We start from the raw sequence: 20,818 nt of genomic DNA on the forward strand, positions 1-20,818 counted from the left end.
TTGTATGACATATTACCAATTTTAACTGTCTTGGCTCTCAGGCATGTTTCAGAGAAAATGACTACATCACTAAGGAGCTAACACTGCCACCTGCTGTGTTCCCATGGACAAGCATGTAATTCATTTCTACCAAATGCAGCTTTATAACCTGCACAGGGCATTTATACATCATAAGATTTTCAGCAGGTCATCACATCAACTGGAAAACCCATTTTTTAATAAGACCTATTTCTTAAAACCATCACACTTAATTAACTTTAAAATTTTTGTGGTAAAATACATGTAACATAAAAACCACTATTTTCACCATTCTTCACTTCACAATTCAGTGGCATCAATTACGTTCAAAACGTTGTTGCAACCATCACCACTACCCATTTCCAAAGCTTTTTCATGCCCCGAAATAAAAATCTGTCCTCATTAAACAGTAACTCCTCATTTCCTACTCCCCTCAACCCCTGGTAGCCTCTAATCTACCTTCTTTCTATGATAGAATTTCCTGCCTTTTTAAGGTTGAGTATTCCATTATATGTATATACCACCTTCTGTTCTGAATGTATATACCCATTCATTTGTTGATACACATTTGGGCTGCTTACACCTTTGGGCTACTACAAATAATGCTGCTATGAACACTGGTGTGCAAGTGACTGAGTTTCTGTTTTTAATTCTTTCGGATACATTCAGATGAGTGCACCTGCTAGGTCACGTGACAACTCTACTTTGCGTTCTAGAACCACCAAACTATTTTCCAAGTACACCATTTAATGTTTTCATCAGCAAGATGCAATTTCTCAAAATCCCCACCAACACTTGTTATTTTCCACATTTCTGATTAGTTATCATAGGAAGTTTGAAGAATTACCTCCATGTAGTTTTAACTTGTATTTCTCTAATGGTGTTGAGCATCTTGTCATGTATTACTGGCCATATGTATATCTTCTAATGGGGAAATGTCTTTCAAGAACTTTGCCCATTTTGTAGAAAGTTAACTGAATTTTAAGAATTCTTATATATTTGTAAATTAAATGCTTATAAAATATTTTCTCCCATTCTGTAAATTGTTTTCTCACTGTCTTGATAACATCATTTGGTACACAAGTTTTTAATTTTTATGAAATCCAATTTACCTATTTTTGCTTTTGTCGTTTGTGCTTTTGGAGTCCTATCTGAAACTTCACCGTCTAATCCAAGGTCATGAAGATTTATCCTGTTTTATTTATTCTAAGAGTTTCAAGATTTTAGCTCATATTTAAAATGTGATCCATTTTGAGTTAATTTTTGTATATGGTGTGAGGTTAACAGTACTACTTTATTGTTTTAGCATGTGGAAATGCTAAAACAGTTGTCCCAGTACCATTTTTTTAAGTGATTGTTCTTTGTCCTTTTAATAAACTCAACACTCCTAATCAAAAATTCACTGGCCACAGATATGTGTGTTTATTTCTGGATTCTCAATTCTATTCCACTGGTCTACATCTATCCTTATTCCAGCACTACACTATTTTGATTACATATCAATAACTTTTGATTGGGCTTCCCTCGTGGCTCAGATGGTAAAGAATACGTCTGCAATGCGGGAGACCTGGGTTTGATCCCTGGGTTAGGAAGATCCCCTGGAAAAGGAAACAGCTACCCACTCCAGTATTCTGGCCTGGAGAATTCCATGGACAGAGGAGCCTGGCAGGCTATAGTCCACAGGGTTGCAAAGAGTTGGACACAACTGAGCGACTCTCCCTCACTCCACTTTTGATTACCGAAGAAGACTGTCACAAAACAGTGACATCAATCATTCATCTGAAATGAACGAGCTCTCTTACCTGAGAATACCACGGGTCTGGAGGACTGCTTTGCATTCGAGGAGTGCTGCTTCTTTTCCAGTGCAGTTAGCATTCCTCCCAAATCCAACTGTACTGGAATCTGGCTTTTCTTTCTACTACTTTTAAAATTATTCTAAAAAGTTAAAAATCAGAAGTTTACTCATAATACTTTATTTTACAAACTGTACTTTTCATTTAATAACAAAAAGCCATATAATTAAGGATAAAAAAAGACAGATACAGAGACTAAAAATCTTGAAATTAAAAGTAATTAAAGAAAAGCCCCATCAATTTCAAATCATCTGCCAATATTACCACCAAGGTTGCTTATTTCCTTCTTCTCCTTTCATTACACTCGTTTAATTAAACCACTTACATGTCTGTTTGCATCTCCATTATGAATAAATAACAGCATACATCTACAGATAAGGAACAAAGGCTGGAATAAAGTCCCTGGCTACAAAGTCTGTGTGAGGCTAGCTGGTTCGTACTACTGCCTCATTAGCACCTTTTGCTCTCCAACTGCCTAAGTGAGCAAAACTAACAACCATGAAATCATGGGGGCACATCAAAAATGTACACAAGTCCAAAGTACTAAATTTAGGCACAAGGTCAGATATCCTCTAAACAAACGCTATTCCTGAAATAACCGTGATACGGGTCTTGAGACTATAAAGGCTGGATGGCATGCCGTCTCCTGTGCTTTAGTGCCTCCACTCCTGCCCTCCAGCCACTTTTCTCTTCCCTAATGCCAGAGTCACACTGGGTGAGGGCTCACAGCAAGAGGGGAATGCTAAGCACAGCACCGGCGCCCACAGAGACCTCTGCAGGGATGGAAGATGGCCAAATTACAACATAGGAATGCTAAGTTACAGGGTTAAGAATCTTACTCTTCATAAATGTGAAAATAATCACCCCACTTTGAAAGGCAAAGGGACAATGAAAATGCCCAAAGTATGCAAGTTCCCCATCTAGATTATGAACTACAAACTCATTCCTGAATCCACAGTGGGGGCTGAGATACAAGGAGATTCATCTCTTTCTCTGACCCTGACTACTTGACAATGCTTCTGTCAGACATAACTGCCTCACAAAAGGATTCTTCAATTTCCTGAATACAGTAAGTCAATGTTTTTTCTTTAAATCAAACTTAGATGAGCAGTATGTGGTCCCCTCCTTTCTGATATAGCAACAGCAGTTATCAGTCATCTAATTTCAAAAGTGACAAAGTAGTTCTGGCTTAAGGGCAAATTTGTTTCAACATACTGGATGCGGTTCTGCAATGAAGAAATGAATCAAAACAAAACTACCTGTGCCCATAAAGGAAGAAGTCTGGAAAGGAGGTTTTCTTGAGAGTTTAGTTTAGCAAGAAAAGTTAAGCCTAAAGCAATTGTGGTTTCAATCTAAAGATTACCTGTGGCTGCTGCTTAGACTGAAATTTCGGTGACTCTACTCTGTCTCTTCTTTCAGATGCAACTGCCAGATTGGGAAATTCCTCGGCATCCTAAGTAAACCACATACCCTTTAGCTCTTCACACATCACAAGAATCAAATAAGCCCAACTACAATCTTTCCCTCGCTCATATTTTCTTTCTATAAAAATCTCCTATAGAAGTGCTCAAAGGTATTATTTAAAAAAAAAAAAAAAAACAACTAATGTACCTGCTTTGGCTTTATTTCATTTTTAGAACAAACTTAAAGACCACAGTTTGAATGCCCCTGCCCCCAGAGAGTGTGGGGCCTCAAGGATGGGTTCACCAAGCAGTCTACGAACTGCCTCTAACCATCCTGACACAAGAGTATTCAAGCACATCCTTCAACTATGTTTTCTTTAGGGAAACCATCAACTTGGACACAGGAGATTTAAGCATCCGGTCCTGTGTGCTGACCCTAGGCTAGAAAAAAGAAGTCTCTAAACAATGTTTAAATCATGTAAAAATGTTTTATGTACTTTTGTCAATATTTTAGGCACCCTGAAGAAATTATGTGAAAAATGAGGGGCGGAAACATGAATTATTTGTTGGCCCAAACAATAATGCTCTAATACAGTCGCAGGTTTTCAAACAGGCAATCCCATTATTCTCAAGGGAATGTTTCAAAAGCCCTGGGAGCCACTCAAATTTGTGGGAACACCTCAGGCTTGACCCTAAGCTGATGGCCTAGGGAGCACTGCTGAGACCCTTCCTGTCAGCACCAGGCTGCTGAGTCTGGTACTTCCTGACCCAGGAGAAACATAATCAGAATCCAGGATGGCTCCTTGGAGAACAAGGACATTCTTAAGAGTTATCACAGAACAATAATTTAAAGCACACTTTTGGAAGCTCATGATATTCTCTTCTTGCCCAGGGCCCACAACAGATTTATGGTATTATAAGTTTCTCTCTATAGTGGAGCACATTATAGCAAGACATCTAGATAGAAAAGGAGGCCCTGCAGAAGCAAGCATGCCAAAGCAAAGGAAAAACAGGTCAGAAGACACTGAGGGGATGTGGTATATATTAGTAGTATGGCATATACACCACTAAATTTCAATATAAGCTGTTTTGTCTCTAGACCATTTATTCATTCTTTTCAGATATTTACTGAGTGCCTGCTCTGAGATGGGCACTGTGCTGGAGACACCAAATTGAAGAAGTGGCTGACAGCTATTTTCTTTAGTACTAGGAAAACAATTATTTTTAAAAAATGTTAGAGACTTTTTACTTGGGTAACCAGTATGAACCTCTATTTCTATTAAGGAAGACCGATTTATTATATCATACAAGGTGAGTAATAAATATAAATGTACTTCAATCCTTGGTGGCTCTTGAACTGTCAGGACTTCATATTTTGATTTAGACTTTTCTTTCTTTTTCTTATTCTTTCTTGAGGCTTCATTTTGCTCAGCATTGCCACCGTGTGATGCTTTGGACTAGAACAACAACAACAAAACAAAAACAAAAAAAAACAAAGTAAAAATTACGGTTTTTAGAGAATTCAATCACATTTTAATTCCATGCATCAGAATAAAATTAAGATATCAAGTTGTACAACCACATGGCAACCTTACTCAGATTTACTCCCTATTTTCCAAAGAGCCAGCATTTGGTAGAATGATTCTGAAGGAAAAAATCCATTAAAGCAGATGCCACATCCAACTGCTTTGAAACAGGTGGATTTGGACATAAGCTTTCAGCTTGAGAAGGTCATGATAATGATTCTACTGATTCAACCTGAAGTCCTTTCATAAGTCCAGGTGAGCCACTTCCATCACCACAGCCCAACGGCTGCTAAACCTGACTGTACCGCAGGATCACCAATGCAGCCGGTGAATCGGACCTCTGTCTGGGCTCATCCCAGACCTGCAGAATCTGACCTCACCACCGTCACGCTCTGCTCAGCCCCCTGGCCTTTCCTCAGTCAGGTCAAGTGCGCTTTAGCTTCAGGCCCTTTGCACTGAACACTCACATAGTTGGATCTAGACTCCCATCCACTTCCTCATTTGAGCTCAAGAGTCATCCCACCTCTGTCTAACCTCTCACTCTCCATCCTCTTTGGAGCACTAATCCCCATCTGACAAACTCTGTCTTGGTCTGTAGACAGCTAGTCTCTCTCCATGAGAATAGCGGCTCTAAGAGGATGGGACATTTTCAATGTCTGAGATGCTGCTTTGCTCCAATAAGACCTCACCCTTCAGAGGTAAGAAGTGTCAATGGCTATTAAAAAGAATATTTATCTACTAACCCGGAGGGGCCAACCATGGTAGCCTGTTAAGTGAAAAAGGCAACTTTCATATGTAATATGTATAGAATTATCCCATTTCTGTTCTTAAAAAAAAAAAAAACACCAAATAAACTTCTTTATTTATTTATGTTTTCAAGAGCCTAAGGTGGAATAGAAGGTTGCCCAGCTGACTCAGCAGTAAAGAATCTGCATGCACTGCAGGAGATGAAAGTTCCATCCCTGGATCAGAAAGATTCCCCAGAGGAGGAAATGGCTACCCACTCCAGTATTCTTGTTGGGAAGATCGCATGGACCGAGGAGCATCGTGGGCTACAGTCTGTGGGGTCGTGAAGAATCAGACGCGACCACAACACAACAAAAGTGGGACAGACAGCAGGCTGTTAACGAAGGCTCATGGAGGGGTGGGGACCACAGGACTATAGGACAAGGACCTTTTCCATAACTAGATCTTTGTAATATTACATGTGCTTTTTCAGTAATAGAAAGTCACAACACAAAGTTTTAGAGGGAAGGGGAAAAAACAATCAAAACATTATGACCACAACGCAAAGTGATCTGGGTCATAAGATTACCAGAGATCTTCATTTTCTAATCTTTATTTTGGAACTTCTGAACAGTAAACTTCTCTTACACCTTTAATTAAAAAATAATTTTTACTCAGGTCTAGCATATTCTCTTATTTCTCTGTACATTCATTCCATTAATTTCTGAGAGTCTGATATTGAAACTCCAACTAAAAATCTTAATTTATCTACTTAAAACAAACAATTGCAATATATAGTGGGAACCACATGTAACTTTGTTCTGTATTTTCCTAGTCTCTTGTAAACGTGTTAACATAATTTCATAATTAAAAGAATAAAAAAAAAATTAAAAAAAAAATTTTTAAAGATGCTAGGAAAATGAAAACAGAATCTGTTAACTCTTAGAGTGCTAAATGCTGGTTTAGATGGTACAGTGGTGGCCTGCTGTGTAACCTGCGCCCAAATGTCGATGGGGCCTCGGAGGTGGCCAGTCTCTGTCTACTTGGAGTGGGTCTCACCACCGCCTCCTGTGTTCCTGAAGTATGCGCATGAAGCTGCAGGGAACAGGCACGCCAGTCTAAGTTCACCATTAATTATCACCAGCGCAGATTCCCTCAATCAACCAAGTATAAACATACAGTTCTTTTCTGTGTGGGACTGTCTAAGACACTTTGGATATGGAAAAGTATCCCAATACTAAAAATAATAGGAAACCAGTACAAAACAAATACTACCCCATATTTCAATCTAAAATAATGTATCAGTATAGTAAGAAAATCAAGAACAAAATCTAGCCTCCCCTACAAAACGCTCTTCAAGAAACAAATCTAGAGATTGAAAACTAACACCTTAAAATTATTTGAACTGAAAGGAAAAAATGAATTCTGAAATGCTATCTTACAGTAAGTAAGCTGCAAGTAACCAAGAATCAATTAGCATACTAGATGACTGCAAAATGGGGCATAAAATTATTTTGCTATCAGTATTTGTAGCAACGTAAATTGAACAGACAAAAGACTGCAGTATTTTAAATACCAAAGCGTAAGTTTCTTCCAGCATCTCTCTTTTAAAGAATTCAAAATGGTCACTGACATTTTAAGACCACAGGTCTAAAACATACATCCTCACTCATGTTAGGGATCACTCGTGCCCCTCAAATACTTGTGTCCCTCTTGAAAAAAGAATAAGACCTCAAGTACAACCAACTCAGATTAGTGCCTATAGTACCGAATGAAACACCTTCAGTGAGGCTTTGAGAGAGAAAGACTATCCAGTGGCAGAGGAGAGCAACATGAACAAAGTGTGACGCATACCTTTTCAGTAAGGTGGACAACGTGTTTCTCTTTGTAGGAAGGCTCCAAAGATAAAACTTCAGAAGATGACATACTATCATTTTTAGGATCTGCTGGTGAAGCAATCATCTTTAGGTTTATCATGGAAGTAACATTTTTAGGGGCTGGTGACAGTTCTGTAGATAATGTCTGCCGAACAACATAACCCATTGGTGTCCAAGATAATTCTGCTCAAAGATAACCAAAATTGTTGAACAATCCCAACAGTAAAAAGGAAATTCCTTAGAAATTCCAAGCATGCACTACATGAAGTACTCAAGAGCACAGTTAAATTAAGGTACTGTTCAGAACACTCTAGGAAACTACAGTTTCCACTAAATTTACTTTTCTTCTTGGAACATGCAGGCTGAATTAACTTGAAAGGGGGACTGACTATCCTAGGATCTGCTCTTTTTAACTTGGGGGTGCAGGCAGTAAACAAATAATAATTTCCATTAAACAATAATAATCCACAATACATCCACATGGCAAACACACAGAAATAATGAGCTGAAGATCAAACTGTGGCCCTACTAACCTTGATGTGTACTTTTAAACATCAGAAGTCAAAGATCACTAGACTTCAGCTACCAAAGTAACTGGTAATTTATTTCGTTTTAGAACACAGGCTTAAGTACAGCAACACTACTCCTTAGGTGCCCGTGAAACTCTATACACAGACAAAACAAAAGGACATCCATCAGGACACAGGCAGGTCACGTCAGCAGCCTGCGGCCACCCCACAGTGAGGAGACAGACTGTTCTTGTCACCACAGAGCTACATATCTTCACAGCAGTTCCTCAAGTGAGGATCTTGTATTGAATCATGTATGTACCAAACATGCTAACACCATAGGAAACACAGCTGTGCATCAATCTAGAGTAATTGTGTAAAAAGATCTTCTGTTAGGACAAGTTACCCACAAAAATTTCAAAAGCAGAACCTACTGAACGCATTCTGAATATCTCACTTCTGCACCAGGCCAGGACAGACCAGCAGTTCTCAAAGTTCTGAGACTCCCAGGACCCTTTCAGGGGTCCACCGTCAAAACTGTTTTCCTGATAATAGGAATGTGTAATCTGCCTTCCCCACTCTCTTGCTCAGAGAGGTACAGTACAGTGGGGCTTAAGACATTGTGACAGAGAACAGTCAAAGAGCTGAATGCTGAAGCAGATCTCCTGAACTGGGTGTTAAAGAGTTGCTAAAATGTAAAGGCTACTCTCCTCTCCTGACTTTAACTTTGGGAAATGGCTACCTTTTTAAATTAAAATGTGCTATGTTAACCTGTAATAAGTTTATTGTTACTTTTAAGTAAATTAATAAGTATTTTAGTATTTCTCAGTTTTAACCCTCAGACTTTGTGTTACAAACATTGACAATTATCCAAATAAACAGACACTCTTAGGGGTTTCAAAGGGTATTAAGGGGTCCTGAGACCAAAAACTATGAGAACCACTGGTATATGAAATGCTTAAGAAAGTGGTCATTCCTGAGTTCATAAAACGTCTCCCTTAGCCCGATGAACATTTCATTGAGAATTCCTTACTTGTATGTAGTTTACATTCCTTCTGCAAGGAAGTGGGATCTTACCCACTTACTTCAATCTTCTAACAACAATGCCAGTTTATCAACAACCCATCAACTGCCTTAAAGAAGGCTTTAAAACAGAAACATTTCAAGAGCACTAACCTGAAAATAAACCAAGAAAACAGACAACTGATTTTCTAAAATAGTATTTGGTAGCCACTCTTACCTCTCATACATGAAGAGGGATTGGTAACAGCATTATCGGTTACAGACTCAGTCCGATTATTATTTTTCACCACTATTTCACCCTAAAAAGCAAACCAGTTGTTTTCTTACTAGTTCAAACTAAAAATAATCATTATTTTAAAAACATATAGCCTCCTTCACCATTCTTAAAATCTGCAAAATATATGCTAATTAAAAATTCCAAACATGTAAGTATATAACATGCAAAGTTAAATTACTTTCTTTTGCCAAATCTCATTCCCCAGAGGAAAAACCACCCATCTACAGCTTAGCTACTAGCATTTTAGTGTTTCATGGCTTCAGAGATAAACATCTGTGTATCATTTTAAATGGATCTCAATAATGGGATCACACTACACATAGTATCACGTAACAATAATTTCCAAGTCAGCAAAGATTCTTAAAAGCCAAAGTGCCTGCTGTGAAAGGAAAAGCTCTTTCCATTACACCCCCACACCAAAGCTCAAACAAAAATTCCTGAAAATGTCCACAAAAACAAGTCTTCTAATGTGTACTTCTTTTTATAGACATAAAGCTGCATCATGCATGGAACAAGAGGAACCAAATGACACTCGGGAACAAGAGACTACATTAAGAGAGACCTCAAAGTGACCAGCAGCACCCAAGGTGAAAGGAAACTGATAAACTCAAACTAAGTGGCTTTAAAATAAATTCTGAAGTTCATATGCTTCAAAAATGTACCCATTTTACCATTTCATCTAAGTTTAGTTAAAAAAACAAATTGTGCAGAAGCTTAAACTGCTGACTGCTGAATATGCCTTGGGCCATTTCTCTACCTAGGTAGTAGAAACCTGGCAACCTCAAAGAGCTGCTTCAGAACCATGGAAAGAACATGCTCCGTAACTAGGACGGAAAGCCACCACTTTCGTTAAAAACAAAAATAAAGCAAAATCCTCCAAGGGACATCCGCTGATTCCTGGCCCCACTGCAGAGCTCACTTAAGAGCCTGGAAATGCCTACATCGCCCTGGGCCCTCCTGCCCCAGGGCTTCCCCAGGCAAGGACCCACCACTTCCCTCCAGAGAGCAACCATGGTTTCCTGTGTTGGCAGGTGTCACTTGCTAACCTGCAAATTCCAAATCACTGCCCGACACAGCATACAAACCTTGCAGGAGGTGTCACCTAAGAGCGCTTGTCCCTTCCAGGGAGTGTGGAGCTGTTTGCTTCAATCTGCTGGAGGCCTGAGGCCCCACCTCTGAATAGGATCTCGATAATTTCAGCAAGCTACCTCAAATAAATGCAAGACAATGGCCACTAGGGAAGTGAATTTTTACTTTCAAATGATGCATTTCTGGAAACTCCAAAGGCATGGGGAGGTACGGAGTTAGGCAAAGAGAAAGATGCCCTTCTCCCTTCTATTGGCACTTTTCTCAGCTTCCAAAACACTGGGCTAGTTCTGGAGGAGGTGATGTGGCATCAGCACAGCTTTGTGGAAGTGGCTATACCCTGAGCAACAAATTCTCTTCTGGCCCCATCTGTAGACTGCTGTGTTCTCTAGGAGATTCCAGACAGACACAGTATATAAACATGTCAAGTAAACAAGTAAAAAAAAAAAATCCGTCAAATGAGAAAATAAACAATTAAAATGCAGCCTGTTCTTTGAGTAAACATAACTTTTATCCTCACGAAAGTCAATGAAACACTAGAAATGGCTTACCTATTCAAGAATGATTAAGTAAATTACATGTATCGATATCAAAGATTCAACGCAAGTTATATGTCCAAAAACTATTTTAATGACATGGGAAGATTACCATAAAAGTTTTAAATAATTCAAACACAAAGTTATACATATGTATTCTTAATTGAAGGGAATGCCCCTCAATTCCCACAATGTAATATTAAAAAAAGACTAAGTGCCAAACATGGTTTGCTCTTGGTTGTACAACTTTAGACAGTTTATTTTTCTTAATACTTTTCTGGTGTTATGTTACTAACATCATGAGGAAAAAAAGTTTCTTTTTATGGGAAAGTTGAAGAAAAACAAAACAAAACAACTCCACATGTAATTCCAGAGTGTGAATACATAAGGCACTGAGTGTGCAAATCTCCCCACACAGCATGAAGTGTCCTACTTGTCCACATACGCAGTACTCATACACAAGTGAGCAATGACACAAAGTGTCAGTCATGCCCCTGCCCACCCTGGACCCTCTGTACCCTGCACTACTTTTGTGAGAGCTCACAGGCTTGGAATTATCCACTGACCACCCACGACGAAGGCATGGAGCCCCTCAACTACTCAGCTATTCCATACACCCAGCCAGGGCCCAGAAAAGTCACTCAACAGCTAAATGAAACTGTGATTTTTCTACATCAGTCAATCAGCCTTACTTACCACCACCATGTAAAAGGAAAACACCCAGGTGTGACAGGCTAAGGCTCAACATGTTGGGAATGACTTATTTTTAGCACATAAGCCACTACACATTATATAAGCCACTACCACCAAGCCTTCAGAGGCTTCAATATCCAGGCACCCAAAAGAAGCACTAGGACAGGAAATGTAAATCCTTTCTCCATTCAAAAGGTATATGAACTGGTAAGCTCTGTTTTCCTCATTGTTTCTTCTTTCTCCTTGCCTCTACACCGGGATGGGCCTCAATTTATCACAAGCCATTTTAGCAACTATAACCCAACAAAACTTTTTCCTGGAAGTCTCAAAATCTGTCTGAGAGGAAAATGCTTCAATCTGATGGACTAAAACTTGAGATCAAATACTGAATACAGTGCAATTTAACACTGATTGCAGTGAGATTTTCTGTATCATTGACAGGACAGAGGTGCAGATAAACTGCCTGGGAAAATCAGAAGTTACACTGTGCAGTTCTAACATTACTATTTGATTTTAAAAAATACTTTTCTCTGTATTGAAAACAGTGTTATCAGAATGCAATGGTAGAAACAACATTTTCACAATGGGCTATGGAATTTAGTTGAACCAACGCTAGAATCTTCTCCTCCTGAGGCATGGCAATGCTTTCTAGCCACCAGACATGAAGACACTTGCTGAGTGATTTTCTGGAAAGAGCAACACCAGGTGTTACAGTCTGACCATAAACAGCTCCAATGACAGAGAAAGTCACCTAAGCACATAAAGAGGCCCCTGCCACCCCACGATGTGAAGTGTATGTAGTGTTCCAGGTGATGTCCTTGCGTAACTGTCCATCACTGAGGAGAAAAGAAGAAAGAGAAGAGGGGAACAAAGAGCAGGAGGCTGCACTCACCCCTGATAACACTGCAGAGGGTGTCCCCACTTCTCTGAGAAGAGCAATGTCAGTAGGGGCGGAGCGTAAAGGCCCCCACTTGGGCTGCTTTTGTATCTCTGATATCTCACTGTTCTCCGGACTCTGCAGTTCAGGAAAATCCAACCTGGTAAATCCAAACTCAGGTTTGGAGGCAGATCCACTCTTTTCAATGATTCTGGATTTCCTGTCTGTTCGTTTATAATAACCATCTGCATTTACAGAATTAAAAGTAAGGGTAAAAATTTAGAGGTTATTGGATGACCTGTACTCACAATTCAGTTGCAGTGTAGAAAGTCTATTGCTACTGATGCAACAACATATTATTGTCCAAACAGCCTAATTTTTGGTAGCGTTGTTAACCTCTGAAACAGTGGAAAACATAAATGACCATGGGGGTCACCAAGCAGAAAAAAGCAACATGCTGCAAATCTTAGGAGTAATTCTCAACTGGATGAAATAGTTACCTTAACCTGATTGTGCAGCTGGGCATTTCAATTATTCTCAAAACACACTTTACAGTTTTGTGAGATTAAGGGGACTCTTGCGAATTTCCTTTAAATAATAAATTTTCCATATTTTAGTTTGCTGGAACAAACTAGAGGAAAACAAGTATTAATAGAATTAAACTTATAACCTCTCTCCCACCTTTCTCCTTCAAATGCAAATGAATGATGCCATAGGTTACAATGCCATAAAGCCCCAGCATTTTAAAAATTGTTTAATTACAAGGCTAGAGTTATTCCAGTTAACTGTTCAACTCTTCTTTCACATTACCATGTACCAGAAGGTTTATAAACGACGTCAACACAAAGAGAAAATGTTATGTATCAAATAACAGTAAATTACACATGTAAATAAAATGACAAATCATTCCAAGTACACTATTACAGAGGTTTTAAGTTATTACATAAATAGATGATGGCTGTGATCAAGGTGCAATAAATAATTTACAGGAAAAAAAACCAAGGTATCATGTATAATCACTAACTTTCAACCAGAGACTGGAACAGCAGTTCTTAAGCCCACAAGAGACATGTCCTTTGAATAACCATCCTGCCCTGGGTTTGGTATTGTTCAGGATGGGATTTCAACTGTAGTCAACTCTCTCCCTTACTGAAAAGTGTCCCAACAGAAAACCAGAGAAGCTATTTTAGGGATCAACACGATCAAATACAGTACAAGGACATGGCTGTAATTCACTATTTAACAAATGTTTTGAGGTGGGTGATTGTCACCTACTTGCTATGTGATTTTACAGAAGTTCTTGCATAAGACAATGTAATATCATCTTTGGATAAACTCCAGGATCCCAAAGGAAACTTGATGGCCTCAGTTTTTCATGATGAATAAGCCCACAAAAACAGTTTACAGAACAGAAATGTTTCTGGGAGTAGACAGGGTAGAAAAATATAATATACAGAGCGTGTTATTTTTACCTGATTTCAAACTATCCTCAGCATGAATGGACACACGAGGTGAACTTTTGACTGATTTTAAATCAGATGATAGAGGTCCATCAGCCTTCTTACTGTCAAACTTTTGTTCACCATAGGTTTTCTTCTGCAGGAAACATTAAAAAATAACATTTTTATTCTAAGAACACAATCACTATAAAAAAGGCTTGAATTTGCAAATTCATAATTACAACTCAATCATTTTTTTAAAAGGTTAGAGTAGACCATATCAAATTTTAAATACCTTAAATAACATGCAAGAACTGGCCTGTTCTTTATGTTTTAAACGCTAAAGTGACCAACAACATCAAGGCATTTACAGACCTTAAACACAGCTTTTGTGTCTTGTGGGAGAGGGCACGTATGCTCACTTCGTGGCTTCACTGTTTGAAAACCTCCAAAACAACTGGGTTGGTTGTCATCATATGGGGAGCCAGGCACTGGGCAAACATTTTGTGGTGACTGCAGGGTGTAGGGAGAGTAGGCATATGGATGAAGAGGGATCTCAGCAGAGAAATACTGAGACGGAAAAGCTGAAGCTCCAAAAGCCAATTCGTCAGTATAGAGTTTCTGTCTAAATAAAAATGGTAAATTTTAGTTGAAGATTTCATACCACAAACCAAGATGATTAATATTTTATAATAAACTTAAACATACTATTTTTGAGGTCATTCATTCTAGCACTGAAATACCTCTAATTAAAAACCAAATAAAACCTCTGAGCACTTCTTAACCAGCAAAGAAAGATGCTGACCTAGTTCCATTTTTTTCATTACGCAGCTGGAACCTCCATAACAGGATCCTATGATAAGGAATATTAGAAAAGCCCAAGGATGCTCCAGCAGGTTTCCACTCTCATGCTGTCAAATATCCGGAAATGCCTCACGCAGCAACCCTGACCAAAATTTAAGCCATCTAGACCACTCTCTCGGCAGAGAGGGCTTTTATAGAGCCCCCACTGCCCATCCAAATTCCACCCTGACAACCTCCAGGGCCTGCTCCCTGAGGGCTCTGGGCGCCCCCAGACAGCCTGCCCAGCCCCTTTCCTGTTCCAAGCCCACCGCCACATCCTGCGCTCTACTGCCTCAGGGGGCTGGGAACACCATGCAGAACGTGGTGCAGGAACGACATGTCCTGCTAATAAGATGGAACTGTCTGTGAACACGGCCACTGACTCAACTTGCTCAAGTCGCGAGGGTAGAGCGAACTATAATTTAACACTGTTTTTTTTTTTTTAAGCAAATTTAGTATAAGGCCAGAGGTTTCAACCATTCTGCAATGAAGGTTGAGACAATGATAAATGCTAAGCAACTGACTTAATACAAATCACAGTATTCTCATTCCCACAAATAAGCACCAGCAGGTGTTTCCATGACTTTCCAGGACTTTGAATTATCTTGCAGCAGATCAGTGGAATCCTGAAGTGTAGGGTCCACTGAAAGGCAGGAAGAGTCAAAGCTAAGGATAACACCACATGTGATCTTCCAGTTGTTCGAATGTCAGGAGATACAAGCATAGGCACCAACTACCAGAATTTTTGTTTCTACTCTGCTACAAGTAAGAGTCTGCAACGAAGAAGGAAAGGAGTCACTACAAACAGGCTAGGCCTGTACCACACTGACGGCTGCCACATCTCCCGTGCCCTCCTTCCTGGCAGTCTCCCTGACCTCTGCTACGTGGCGCCCACATCTGTCTCACCGCTTGAAAAGCCCCTCTAACCAGGACGTGACAGCCTCTGCCCTCTCCTGCCCTCACCCATCTCCCAAAGGTCCCTCTGTGGCATGGTCCCCACTACACTCCCCCATCTCACCGGTCAGACCCACTCTGAGACAGAACCTCTCCTCATTTTGCTCAGGACTTCACTTCAACATACTTGAATTCCAGCACTTTTACCACCAGTAGGCCTCTATCTCCAACTTATAGGTCATTTCCACCCATCTAGTACGTACAGGGAGAAGGCAGTGGCACCCCACTCCAGTACTCTTGCCTGGAAAATGCCATGGACGGAGGAGCCTGGTAGGCTGCAGTCCGTGGGGTCGCCAAGAGTCAGACATGACTGAGCGACTTCACTTTCACTTTTCACCTTAATGCACTGGAGAAGGAAATGGCAACCCACTCCAGTGTTCTTGCCTGGAGAATCCCAGGGACGGGGGTCACACAGAGTCGGACACAACTGAAGTGACGTAGCAGCAGGAGCAGCAGTACGTACAGATCCAAAACATGACATATGATCCCCAAACTAGCCCCACTGCCAACTTATGCTCTCACAAACGATCCCAAATCTTTCCATGTATTCAACTGGAACTACCTAGGATCTTTCCCACCAAAACCCGTATGAACCCTTTCCTCCTGCAGAAGGTCTCCCTGTATTTTCTTCTCTATTTCCAGTGCCTAACTCAATCGGAATCCTGCAGGCCCCCAAGTGTTCCTGATCATTGCTCACAGTGAACTTACTGCGTGTGGAAAGCTTCCTGGGTACCAAGCCTTGTGTCGAGAATTTTAGGAGTCTCTGTCTCTCTTGAGCCCCTTAACAGCCCAGTGAGGTCGCCATTAAGCCCTGTTTAGTAGAGAAGGGCATGGTAACCCATTCCAGTATTCTTGCCTGGAGAATCCCATGGAGAGAGGAGCCTGGCAGGCTACAGTCCATGGGGTCACAAGAGTCGGACACGACTTGGGGACTAAACAACCACCACCACCACCACCCCCCCAATCAAAACCTTCAAGTCCCTCTCCTTTAAAGCTGAGCCAGAAACCAGGTGTGATTATCATGATCCCTCCCAAAACACTCCCAAAGTTCTCTATTTCCTACCCAACAAACCTAACGTTTCAGCTGTACCACGTAGGCCAGTTAGGCCAGTTGACTAGTGGCTATCTCCAGCAATGGGACCTTACTTCTCTACTGTCTCCCCAACATCTCTTGCATCTGGTCCCCTCTGACCTGTCAGGAATCCAGTCACTCCTCCACCCACCCACCCAACATGAGCCACACTCTGTGGAGAACTACTAATTCACACAGTGTATGTGCGTACTTAGTTGCTCACTCGGGTCTGACTCTTGAGACTCCATGGAACCCACAATGCTCTTCTGTCCATGGGATTTTCCAGGCAAGAATACTGGAGTGGCTTGCCATTCCCTACTCCAGGAGATCTTCCTGACCCAGGGACTGAACCCAGGTCTCCTGAATTGCAGGCAGATCCTTTACCACTGAGCCACCAGGGAAGCCCCAATTCTCACAAATGAGAATTTTAACCTACAAGCAACCACTGGCACTGTAATTTTCACAGTATACTACAAGATATCAACAGCAAGAGCAGCTGAACTCAGGTCAGAAGAACTGAATGCTAAGTCTGGTGCTGGTGCTACCTCCTGGAGAAATCCTGGACAAGCATTTGTAGCCTCAGTTTCTCTTGCGTAGTAATAACACTACATCTCCCTGCCAAACTCATGGATTTTGGCAAGCATGAAATGAATGTATTCAGTAATTCCCAAATAAAACACACACTTCTTCACCCCTCTGTCACACAGGATTTGTCACAAAGCACATACTATGACAATCAACAAAATCATTTTCTGGGGAGGATGACTGGCAACAGAGAACTTACTTTGTTTGCATACCTTTATTTGTTCATTATACCAGTAAATACTCAGTACTTCCCAAACAGGGCCATTCTACATACTAGGATACTTCTACTGATATTTGTACTGCCTATAACATAAACTTGAAGGAGATTGGGAGTATGTTTTCTTCCATCTTCACCTTAGCTCATGAGACAGGCCTTCCCCAACTTAGGAACTAGTGCTTTTCCATACAGTAGCCTTTAGCTAATGAACTCCAAATGAATAGATCCTTTGGCATGCACTGCTAGAAGTACTAGAGGTGGACATTCAGCAAAAGGTCACTCACTTCCTTTAAGGACACAGAGAACTAGGTTGCTATAGGGGAAGAAGTAGAAAAGATGACATGTTTGTTATAGAAAATTTCAGTCCTTTTTTCAAGGCAGCAAGAGATCTCCATTGAAACAAAATCTGATAACAGCAAAACAATTCTTAACTTATATTAGAATTAACTAGATAATCACTTTTTCACTGTGTAAAGTCTCACCACTTCATCCCCACTTTAAAGGCTCTCATTCTTTTCTAAGCTTGTTCTTTGGTTTCCTGACTCCATTGTCCTTAATCATTTTCTTGTCAGGCAGGAATACTGTCAGTCAACCTTTTCAGTGGTTATAAATATTTAAAAAAATCAAAGCTATAAGGGACTAAGAGGTTAAAAAAGCATAATTTAAAAATTCAGCATTGAGCGTCCTTAAGCCTCTGATTAGTCTCAACGTGTTACAGCTAGAATGCTGCTTTAGCTGTATGACTGTTTTCCACCTTTATTTTAGGTCACTAGAATTTCACCAAGCAGATGGCTTAAGAGTTTTTATCACAGAGTGAGATATAGCTTGTATTTTATCATGTGAGCCCACTCAAGGTAGGAAATGACTTAACTGAGACCCATGGCAACCTTCCTAATACAAAGGAAGAAATTACAATGGAAACCTTGGCATTCCTACCAAAGACCTTCAAGCACATTTTGTCAGGACTTCAATTTCAGTTAAAAAATATAACTTTTCTTATTTCCTAAATACACCAGACAAACCAATGATTTTCTTATTTATTCCAACTTTTATTTTTGTGAACAAACCTCTAGAATTTATATGAAGTATAAACTATTTTCAAGCACACTATGCAGGTGTGGGGGGAAAAGGTAACAAGTCTGACCCAAAACAGAACATAAAGATAAGGATTTTCACGTAAGCATAAAGGTGATTCATGCCTTAAAAATAAATCTACAAGTAATCCATACAATCATGTGAAAGGCTTAACACTTATTTTTCTAACTTCAGCTAATAAATGGAAACCATTTTGCAACTACCTAGAGAATAAATCCTGTGGAGGAAAAACAACATTTAAAGGACAAAATAAGCCTTTCAGCTCAAATCTAGAATAATTTATAACCAAAAATTTGTAGGATCCATCTCCACAGGACAATTATAAAGTAAAACGGTTAAAAGCAAACCTCAGCAATTTCCAAACACTTATCTGCACAAAGAGGCAGCCCTAGTTGCTAGCCCCACTCCATCACTGGGCAGCGTTTTTCAGTGTTACACCCTAAAACTGAGGAGCATTTTTATTTATTTATTTGGGCTTTTCTTTGCCCCATTTGCTCTGACCCACTTGTTCCTGCCATTTCATCACCCATTAATACATGATGCAGTTTTAAACTGTAGGCATAATAGACTTGCACTCCCCACTAATAAATGCAATGGAATCTCCATACTTTCTCTGCCCCAAATAACCAAATGAATATGGAGATAAAAAAGGAGAGCTGAATCTTCAGTTTTTGGTGTGCTACACAGCTAAGCTGTGCTGTACATTTCCTTCTTGGATGAGGAGCATCTTCTCTAGTTGCTCTGGAAACGTTAACCTGATAGCTGCAGAATATTTCAACTCTAATTACCATTAAAGCCAAGCAACAAGGTCCCCATGTTAAGGCAAGATGATGGGAATACATACTCAGGCACTGCTAGCTCCTGGACACATGGATAGTACCGGGTGGCTGCACAGCTGGGGAAAGCCCGTGCTTCTGAAGATTCTGACCATCCCACATCGAGCCCAGCAAATTTGGGGACAAATGGTTTGACATCTGCTGACAACTTGATGCCCTGAGGAGAAAAAGGGGGTTATGGCTACAAACTTTCTAAGATCAACCAACTGGGGAAAAAAACAACAAAAAGAGTCCCTCCCATCTCAAAGCCCCAGAAATGCTCATCCCAGTGCTGCAGTTCAAATATATCTGCCCAGCAAAGACAAGAATTTGTTAGCAATATCTCCCCAGACCCCCTTTCACTAGAAAAACCAGCCTATCAAATATTAAAAATGGAAAATAAGGACAACCACTTAAAGTGAGAATAAAAGTCAACCCAGACTGTAGAGTTAGAACTACAAGTGACCTTTCCTTATCTTTAACGTAGAATACAGTAGTTTACCTCTCAGCTGAGTGAAAGGATAACAAACTATCAAACTTAACTGTAGCACTCAAAACGCACATGCTCCTTAGCCTTTATGGTTCTATTAAATTTCTCAAAGAACTTAGAACAGCTGTTTTTCACTCAGCAAACCAATAAAGGCTGTTTTGTTAAAAATCAAAAGTAAGCTTTGCCAGAAAATCTTTGTATCGCCACGAGCCCTTGAAATATGAATCTAAATTATTTGTTTGGTTTTTATTTCCGTTTTTAGATCTGTATTGAGAAATTTACTTTCACGAGCAACTTATAATCATGTTTTTTCATTCCTGTGAAAGCCAGTTTTTGCGATTGTCAGGGCTCCTGCTAGAGGTAACTCTTAGCTAGTCGAGCAGAGACTTCCGCTTCAGAAAACGTATTCACAAGCTTTAAACAAGTGGTTCCTGCTCACGAGTGCCGTAAGCAGACACGGTCGCTCAGCTCCTCCGCAGCCTTGGGACTAGCGGCAGTTTCCCGTCGACGGAGTCCTTCCTCATTTGCGGCCGTGGGGACGCACCCGGGGCTGGAGGTCACGGCCGCCCGGCCCGCCGCCCCCCGCCCTGTCCCCAACCAGCCTCCCGCCCACGCCAATCCAGTTCCCACCCCATCCGCGCAAGGCCAACACTCTGGGAGGCCCAGGGCCGCCATCCTCACCTCGGCCGCGGGCTCCCGCCGCCCCTCCGATGCCATGGCGGGCGGCTGGGAAGAGGTCCGGCTGGGGAGGCCAGTAGCCGCCCCGTCGGCTGGCGGGACCGAAGGGCGACAGTCCTCCTCCCCGCCTTTCCACCTTCGGAGAGGACGCCAGGAAGTGCGTCACAAAAACGCGCCTCGGCCCGCCTTGTTTCCGGTCGGAAATGCACGGGGCGGCGGCTCTGCG

At 40.8% G+C, this 20,818-nt stretch overlaps 1 protein-coding gene across 9 annotated transcripts in view; it reads right to left on the bottom strand.

Moving 5' to 3' along the window:
* SECISBP2 (SECIS binding protein 2) overlaps positions 1-20,737 on the bottom strand; it is a 37,382-nt gene extending 16,645 nt beyond the window's left edge. The window contains exons 1-10 of one of the 9 annotated variants that reach the window (XM_043453735.1): positions 20,596-20,737; positions 19,454-19,602; positions 14,219-14,468; positions 13,877-14,000; positions 12,420-12,649; positions 9,153-9,234; positions 7,381-7,469; positions 4,609-4,731; positions 3,235-3,324; positions 1,821-1,953 (exon numbers count right to left, since the gene is read on the bottom strand). In XM_043453735.1, coding sequence (XP_043309670.1) covers positions 1,821-1,953; positions 3,235-3,324; positions 4,609-4,731; positions 7,381-7,469; positions 9,153-9,234; positions 12,420-12,649; positions 13,877-14,000; positions 14,219-14,468; positions 19,454-19,602; positions 20,596-20,631 — 1,306 coding nt within the window. In that variant the 5' untranslated portion in view covers positions 20,632-20,737. Of the gene's footprint in view, positions 1-1,820; positions 1,954-3,234; positions 3,325-4,608; positions 4,732-7,380; positions 7,587-9,152; positions 9,235-12,419; positions 12,650-13,876; positions 14,001-14,218; positions 14,469-19,453; positions 19,603-20,595 lie in introns of all 9 variants that reach the window. The other 8 variants (XM_043453727.1, XM_043453731.1, XM_043453728.1 and 5 more) reach the window with 8 other exon arrangements.
* Positions 20,738-20,818: the final 81 nt, after the last annotated feature.

The sequence above is a fragment of the Cervus canadensis genome, chromosome 30 (genome assembly GCF_019320065.1).
Source record: "Cervus canadensis isolate Bull #8, Minnesota chromosome 30, ASM1932006v1, whole genome shotgun sequence".
Taxonomy (NCBI): domain Eukaryota; kingdom Metazoa; phylum Chordata; class Mammalia; order Artiodactyla; family Cervidae; genus Cervus; species Cervus canadensis.